General features: G+C 44.0%; 1 protein-coding gene and 1 pseudogene across 3 annotated transcripts; both read right to left on the bottom strand.

Annotated features, from left to right (window-relative positions):
- Window positions 1–2,563: 2,563 nt before the first annotated feature.
- Window positions 2,564–3,074, bottom strand: LOC118223211 (annotated as a pseudogene).
- A 66-nt stretch (window positions 3,075–3,140) lies between these two features.
- Window positions 3,141–6,563, bottom strand: LOC118223732 (sterol 26-hydroxylase, mitochondrial-like). 3 transcript variants are annotated; one of them, XM_035410661.1, is made up of 3 exons: window positions 6,102–6,563; window positions 5,492–5,743; window positions 3,141–3,405 (listed from the first exon to the last, which is right to left on the bottom strand). In XM_035410661.1, exons 1-3 carry the CDS (start codon window positions 6,163–6,165, stop codon window positions 3,290–3,292), a joined length of 432 nt encoding a protein of 143 aa, XP_035266552.1. In that variant the 5' UTR covers window positions 6,166–6,563; the 3' UTR covers window positions 3,141–3,289. The 3 variants fall into 3 exon arrangements, 2 of the variants coding, with proteins under 2 accessions (XP_035266552.1, XP_035266551.1); XM_035410660.1 differs by having other exon boundaries at window positions 5,492–6,563; XR_004764491.1 differs by having other exon boundaries at window positions 3,325–3,405; window positions 5,499–6,563.
- Between the last annotated feature and the right edge of the window lie 1,717 nt (window positions 6,564–8,280).

Genomic DNA, 8,280 nt, shown 5'->3' with positions numbered 1-8,280 from the left:
AGGTGATTGGAACAAATACTTGGGAGGACTTTTACCGTCTTAACCGGGAATTTCCACCTTTGGAAGAATCCATGTGGCTGTACAGGGAAGGGAAGCTGCCGGAACATTGCGATCACAGGGAGGGGGGACATGGGGAGATTGCAACCACTGGGGCAGGGGTGGGGGGGGGGGATCATGGGAGGAGATTGTGATTGCAGACTGACGGGCGGGGTCGACATTGAAATAGAGGCCTCAGAGGAGGGTTGCGATTGCAAATGGGAACCTGTGCTTTCCTGTCCACTCAAAATGGTACTTTAGGTCACAGCAAAGAGGCACGGGATCCAGCCACAGTTGGTCCCTAAGTCTGAAAGTGCCTGAGAGTGATGAAGCTGAAGCCTGAGAGATGCTCAATTTCACACACAACCCACCTTCTTTAGAAACCAGTAGTTATCGACCACTACTTTCAGGCACTACCGGGTACAGAAAAAAAGTTGGAGAAAGAGGCACACTTTACCTCCTACTGAAACCACACCCAACAAGACACACAGTACAGTAATTAAGCTCCCAATATCAGACCCAAAGCAGATGCTGATACACTATATTTGCGCCAGCACTCCAACACAAAAAAAGCATATTTCTTGCTAGATACTCCTTATTATAGTACATACAGAAAACAGTAGATAAACTAAGATAGTAACACGGTAAGATTTGGAAAGCGCTTGTGTAATTAACAGAGCCAGTGTACGGCATTTTGTGTGGTATGCCCTCCTGAACTTCCTTTCAAACTTAGCCACACAGCAATAATTTTATTTACATTTATTTTCAGTTGTGCTGACAAATGCATGATACAGTTGGCTCTTCCAAATTAGAGAGAAAAAAGTGGGAGCATTAACAAAAGAGAACAGAAATTGCTTCTGAAAACTGGGGCGATTTCAAGGTTCACAGTAATTGGCATCACCCTGGTGGCTATTCTAAATAGCACTGATAGGACACGATTTGTACGTGTGAATATATAAGTACTTATATTGATGCAATGCATGGCATGGAATATCTTAGTAGGAACATCAACCTGAGCGTCTCTTTGATGACAGCCTTCAGGTAGGGCATCCTGGCCAGGTCTTCTCTGGAGGGCAGCTGCGTCCCTGGGCACACAGAGGAGACTTCCTGGTACAGCCGGTCCTGGACCGACTTATCCCGGGCCAGATGGTAGAGAGTCCAGGAAAGCGTGTTGGACGTCTAGGCAGAGATCGGATCATGCCGTACATTTAAACTGCCTCACACAGAGTATGGAATTAACTGCCATGGAGTACAGAACTAACACTTTAAGGTGCGAGATCGCAAATGTGTGATTAGAATGTTCTTAACTGAACATCCTAATGCTGATGTAACAGTCACTACTGCTAATTTTAAATCGGTGACGAGAACCCCATTGCTTTCAATTACCAGCACTAATTGTTACATCAGCATCAGAATGTTCTAAACGGAACATTCTGAGGCTAATGTAACAATTACTATTGCTAATTGAAAGCAATGGAGTTTTTAGAACAGTCCTAAAATTTTGGGGGGAAAAAAAACATTCTGAAAAACCTACTCATCAATGGGTTTATAAGATTTGCATGATCTGACACAAGCGCACTGCTTCCTGGCCTGATGCAAACAGGCCCAGACTGGAGTAAAAAATGCAGCAGGGCGGGTTTCAATATGCCTCCATTTAGATGACAAAAGCAGATATCAAATGGGGTAACAGGAGCTCTTGAGGCAGTTTCCACATGACATCTCTTTCAGGTCATACCATGCCAGGCCATGCCCTCAACCTCCCTCACCCGGGCACAGCAAAAAAGGTCCGTCTTAACAAGTGTTTTAGTCTTTTAACGAGACTTTAAGTTTTTTTTTCTTCTCTGAAGTAGAAAATAGTATCTTGTTTTATTTTACTGTTTGCTGGCTTGACAAGTGAAATTTTCACCTCTTTGGCAACATTTTTGTCTTGTTTAGCGAAAAAAGTAAAATAAGATCTTAAGTCTAAATACAGGAGTAACATGCTTGTTGAGAACGACTTATTTTTTGGTTTTTGCTGTGGGTGCACCTGGGCCTCACCGTGTCCCCTTCGCCCAGCAGCAGCTCGCTGATGCTGGTGTACACTTCCCCCAGAGACAGCCTGTCGCTGGACAGCAGGTAGGTCAGGTACATCCCTTCCACCTCCTCACCCCGCTTTACTCTGTCATTGATCTCCTGGGCCCTCCTGTCAATCAGATCCCGGGCCGCAAATGTGTACGCAAGTATAGCACAGGTGACATGGACAGAACCCAGGCATTATAAACAGTCAGCTGGTCATTAATATTATGCACGATGGCCATCTGTTCTGCGGTCAAATCCATTTCAATTCGGTGAACACAGGAAGTTAACTGCGATTCAGCTCATGACTGGAAAATAGCAAATAATGTTTTTTGTGGATTTTTTTTATTGACCGCAATGAATTTCAGTTAATTTTCTGAATCGACAGAAACAAAATGGAATTGATAACCATTGACTTCAGTCTCATTCTTCAAAATATCCTATTTTCGTTTACATTTATCTGCTTCCTCTCTTGTCAAGACTTTTCTAGTTTCATCCGTCTCACCAAGTCTTCGCTAAACCACCCTTGCTCTCTCCAGCCTGTATCTCTCCCCGTGTGGGACCGTACCGACGTCATAGAGGGTGTCCCAGGCCCGGACATAACTGGGTCCACAAGGGCAGGATCAGGCGGGTCCATCGAGGGAGGAACAGGACCGTCTCGGACAGGGTCAGCATGTCGTTCACCGCGGTGATGAAGCGAAGGGTGTCCCCAGGGGATCTCGTCCCGCAGGCACCCCAGCCGCGTCTCAAACAGGATGGCGGAAGTGCCTGGGAACGGTGTGATGGCGCAAGTGCGGGAACTCTCGTCGGGGGGGACGTCGGGAATTCTGACACGGAGTACAGAACTTAACCCCTACCCTAACCCCCAGGGGGCTGACCTTCGAAGCCGAACTTGTAGAGTTTGCCGCAGGCAAACCGGCCACCGGCCGCTGGAGCAGGTCGCCCACGGGGGCGTACGCGGACACCTCCTTCAGCTTCAGCATCCTGGGGTTCGAGGACACCGCGTATGCGGTGCCACCCCGACCCTTTACTAGAGGAGGGGAACGGGGGGAGGCGTGCTGATGGTAAGGCCTCTGGAGCAAACACACTTACAAAGCGTGGCTGCATTGAAAGCTTCTTTAGCGCTTTTAAAAGAGACCAGACTCCGGGTATTACTGTTTCCCAATAGAGGATTTCAGACCCAGGATGTCCGAGTCACTCACTCAACATGAAGTCCATAAGCCTGTCCCCGCAGGTCCCGGTACTCCTTCCAGTGGGGCAGGTCAGTGCGGGCGGGGTACCGACCCTCCTGTCGGATCACCTGTGCGATCAGCTCTGGGGCGGCAACGTTCACCACGTCAAAAGGGCCGAACCTCTGCGACCTCCAGATCGGGCCGTAAAGCTTCCGGTGTTCGACCTGAATGCAGAGGCTGCGTCAAACGGAGTCCGGGAAAACCGGAATTCCGCTTTAGAACATTCCAGCCAGTAGCAGTGTTTCCCACAAAATATCTTGCAGTATTCTTTTGGAAAGGAGAGCAGCGGCTTCTGATCGTCTCAGTCAGTTAAGCCTCATAGGTTTGCCTGGATCCATTAGTGCAGTGGTTGGTTCCCCACCTCGGTCCTGGAGTACCCCCTGTGTATGCTGGGTTTTCGTTCTAACCGCAACTGCAATCCCAGAATTCTAACAAGGTGTTAATTTTTCTTAATGAGGTGCGTTTCACGTTTAGAGGAAAAATTTACTAGATATGGCTCTGCACTCCGCAATTTTAGATTTGTAATCAAACAGCTGGTTACAGTGGACATTCTGAGGTGTTATTTAAGGGTATTTTTAATACACTATGGTTTCACCAAGTAGAAATTACAGCACTTTTTATACATAAGCCCCCCCCCCCCCCATTTCAGGGCACTGTAATTTCTACAAGGTGAAAAGTAACTTTAAATAAAAACTGAGAATGAGCACCTTAACCACGTGTGAATTGTTTGATTACAAATCTAAAATAGTGGAGTACGGGGCCAAATCAAGAAAAAAAGACATGTTTTTGTCTCAAACGTTATGGAGCTCACTGTATGTTTAGCTATCTTTTAATAAAGGCCGAACCCCACTAATTAAGGGAGTTGCAGCCTCAGAAACTTTGGAAACCATTGATTCAGCAGATTCTAGCCAGATGGGTAGCAGATTCTACCCCAGGCTATATCCTTAGCTAACTAAGAGTCTGTAGTGAGGAGACATAATTGCCTTTTTCCCAACAGGGGAAGGTCAACCAGGGTTCCTTGGGTTTCTGCTATATTTGTTCCTACCAGGAACTGTCTGTTCTGGCAGAATGTGCTTCCCACCAATCAGGACAGTCGACACTCCACCCATCTTCAGACACAGGCTGAAGACCCAACTGTTCAGATTGCACCATGGTTCCCCTGACATCTTTCAACTATTCTTTCTTTAAAAAGTTTATCATTAGGTTATCTGTTCAGTGGTATTTACTTTTGTGTCAATACCAACCTGCTGGTTTATTACATTAACATTCCACTTATTGATCATGGGCCGCATGTGCCTTCTTTGTGATAGTGTGATTTTGCATTCCTAAGACTAACACTTATCTCCACTTCTGCGAGTCACTTTGGATAAGACTGTCTGCTAAGTGATTGCAATATAATACAATGGAACGTTACATAAATGATTAGAAGAGGAGGAGTTTTATCCCAGTTACACCATCATTTCAAACAGTGTTTTTCAGATACAGACGTAAGACTTTGTTTTGACTCATGAAATACAGGTCACACCAACTTTACCCTCATTTATTCTGAGGTTAAGATTGACCATGCCAAATTATGATTTTTAGGTGACGTTCCCCTTTGACTGAGGCATCGGTTTCAGTTTATAGATTACTATAATCAATAATCTATCATTTATGCATTACAGATTACTGGTGGTTATCTTTGGTGGTATTCGGCCAATAAAGGGGAACGATTTAGAGCAGCTGAATCAAACACTCCTGAGTGTACTTTCAGCTGGAAATGACACTGACATAAATGTTGCTTTAAAAAACCTGTACAGCAGAGAGTAAGGCAGCCTTAACATCTAAAAAGTCTACCTCTTCCATTCTGCATGAATAATTCTTTTTGATTACTCAAATACATAATCCTTAGTCCCCAGACTTGTGCCTTTTCACAATTTTACATTTGCACTTCACAGAGAACCGAGATAAGGACCGTAAAAGTGCCAGCCAGTTCAGCTCAGTGCACTGCATTTCCTAGCCGATCAAGATTGTAAAACTCATCACAAATTCTGATTAATCACTTTTTTTGTGAACATTATCTTTTTGTTTAAAATGGTAGAATGCAATGTTGTAGGACATATAATAGATTATATATAAATGGTACATATCAGGGTGTATAATAAATTGATGAATAAAAAGCTACGTACTCTCTACCTGCATGACATGGCTCTTGTTAGCGTATCCCTTCACAAAAAGCCAGTACGCAGTCGTGGCCAGACTCGGTCCCGGCAGGTCATTAATGATCTTGTACCTCCCAGTTTTAACAGCCGTTGTTGGTACATTTAAACCACCGGATCCCGACTTCGACCTGTGCGTCGTGCTGTCCGGCAGGGTTGCCATGGTGAGGCCATGTGATTTGGGGCGCGAGGCTGACCTCAACACAACAGTGGTCCACATGCCTGGTAAACAAAAGCAGACGAGCTGCAGACGGATGAACAAAGAAGTGACGCAATCTCCAGCTTTACAGGGGCAAAGTTTCTGGGTCAGGACACACCAGCAGGTGTCCTTGTTTGATCGCTCGTAGGTGAAGGCCATCGATACATATTCTTGATAAAGCGAACGGATTTCCATTAATAATTGGAATGCGTTGCTATGGTTACATTGCATGTAAGCTATATGCAAATCTATAGCGATGTAGCAATTCGACATAACAGCAGCTGTGAGAATAAAACAGCAGTCCATTTAAGTACATAATAATGACTTTAAAGTTCTCCACAGAACCGCAGCATATTACAATTAGTTTACCAAAAATGTTACCTGACTTTGAACCTGCTCCGGTAATCGGATGGAACCAAAAAAGGTTCTCTTCTTTGATACGCATTAGTTATTGTACCAAATTCAGTCACCTGATTTCAACCTAATGCATGATATGAATGGGGTGATTTTTTATAAAGATTGGACTCTATTAAAAAGAATCATATTTGCTGTACCTGGTGGTTTTGTGGACTGTACTCCCGCAGTATACCTTTCAAAATACATGTCCATGCGGCAACATCTTTCCAGCACAGAATTACATATGTACTGGAAAGCAGGCTAGACACTGTCGTCTGGACGTTACATTCCAGGGGATTACTCTGCGACAGTCTACAAAATGACCATACAGACGCTCAAACTAGCCAACCCAGGTGAGCGCACAGACAAGGCATAGGCCTCTAGGCAGACTGCCAGTGGACACAGTCATAAAATGATTGCTCCATTAAACAATCTTGGTTGATTAGGGTCAAAGAATCAAATCAGCGGTAGTTGGGGGACTGATTATAATAAAATAAAATACATCAGTTGTAATTAAAATAATAATAATGTTAATCCGTTCCCGAAAATAGCTGCCATATAATGTTGTACCACAAGGTGGTAGTAGCTCCATACAATTACATTAAGTTTGTTGATTTACATTGTTACAGCGACGTAAACAAAATTCAAGCATTTTTTTCAGTCGCTAACGTCACCTACCAATAAATTGGGTGCTGTTGTGTGGTGCAGGCTAGCGAGCTTCACATCTCATATAGGGACAGGTGATTACAAAAAAAATCTTTGCAAGCTAGTAATGATGGACGTTTTTCGTTTTAATAAAGTGACAGTGATGATAGTCGCTCCGTAAGTGAAGTTAAGAAGGATGTTCGTCATCCCGCAATAAAAGCACCTTGTTTACTTGGCAAGTAGCCGCCCGCGTTAGCGTGCCAATTAATTCAGTGAATAACGTGAATTCTGGTTAGACTGCAAATGTTATTAGCTGGAGGGATTCGAAAGGTTCACCCAGGGACAAGAATGCCCGCCCACCAGCTTTTGTTCTGGGGCGGTATTTGGAGCGAGACAAAATTTCAAGGAGATATGTACGACGTAAAAATCAAGTAATTCCGACTACACATATTGAATGTGAGGAACATACATGTTATTAGAATGAGGTTATTAGGCACCAAGGCATCACTACTTTACATACCCACCCCCCTGCTGAACCCATTCCAAATTTTCTTATGGGAAAAAATAAGAAACTTAAAAGGATCAAGTATACTTTTTTGCACTTGTTTACCACTTCCAAGTCTACTAGTTCAATTATTTCCTTCACCTGTAATTTTATATACATTTACAATATTAATTAGGTTTATACCATATTCTACTTGAACAACACAAGATATAGTATAAACATCCAATATTACAAAGTGGATCAAAGATACCTCATGAGACTACTGGGTTGTGCCAAAATAATGAAATTAATAGCGACGCATGGTGGCTCTTGCATGTATAATTTAACTGTGAGCATATAACTTAATATCTTTTATAAAGGGAAGATACTATGTAGAATTGATTACTTGTTTACACTGACAAATGTTCTTGAAGGTCTCAGTGAAATTACATGAAGGACTCAGCAGAACAGAAGTGCTTGAACATAAAGCATACACTATATGACCAAAATTATCTGGACACCCTTTTGGCCTGGGGCTGTTTTTCATAGTTCGGCCCCTTAGTGCCAGTGAAGGCAAATCTTACTGCTACAGCATACAATACAATTCTAGATGATTCTGTGCTTCCCCAACAGTGCGGAAGAGGCCCTTTCCTGTTACAGCATGTCAATGCCCCCGGGCTACAGTGAAGTCCTCAGGAAACCCTGAAGTGTGCCAAACTCTCTGTGATGTATAGGTATGGGGCACGCCGCCCCGCCAAGGCATAACTTGGCGGGATGGCATACCTGCCATCCCAATATAGAAATGGGTTTTGTCAAGATTGGTGCAGAAGAACTTGACTGACCTGCACAGAGCCCTGACCCCCAAGCCCATCCACCACCTGGGATCAATTGGAAAGCCGTTACTTCACCGTTAGACAGCCACTGCACCGCAGCCTGTAGCTGGCGTTTAAGGCACTTAACAGAATGTTAATCAGCCCAACAGGACAGTTGCTTTGGGGATTTTGAGATGGAACTCAAATCTCTGGTCTAGAATGC

Source organism: Anguilla anguilla, chromosome 3 (genome assembly GCF_013347855.1).
Source record: "Anguilla anguilla isolate fAngAng1 chromosome 3, fAngAng1.pri, whole genome shotgun sequence".
Classification (NCBI taxonomy): domain Eukaryota; kingdom Metazoa; phylum Chordata; class Actinopteri; order Anguilliformes; family Anguillidae; genus Anguilla; species Anguilla anguilla.
This window is presented reverse-complemented; position numbering and strand designations above follow the sequence as displayed.

Excerpts from the sequence above, each read along its gene's own strand:
- LOC118223732 (XM_035410660.1), bottom strand. The coding sequence starts at position 6,026 with ATGGACTGCTGTTTTATTCTCACAGCTGCTGTTATGTCGAATTGCTAC. Across the intron at positions 3,406-5,491 it reads CCATGTCATGCAGGTAGAGA|AGCTGATCGCACAGGTGATC; the intron begins GTACGTAGCTTT and ends TTGCCGCCCCAG.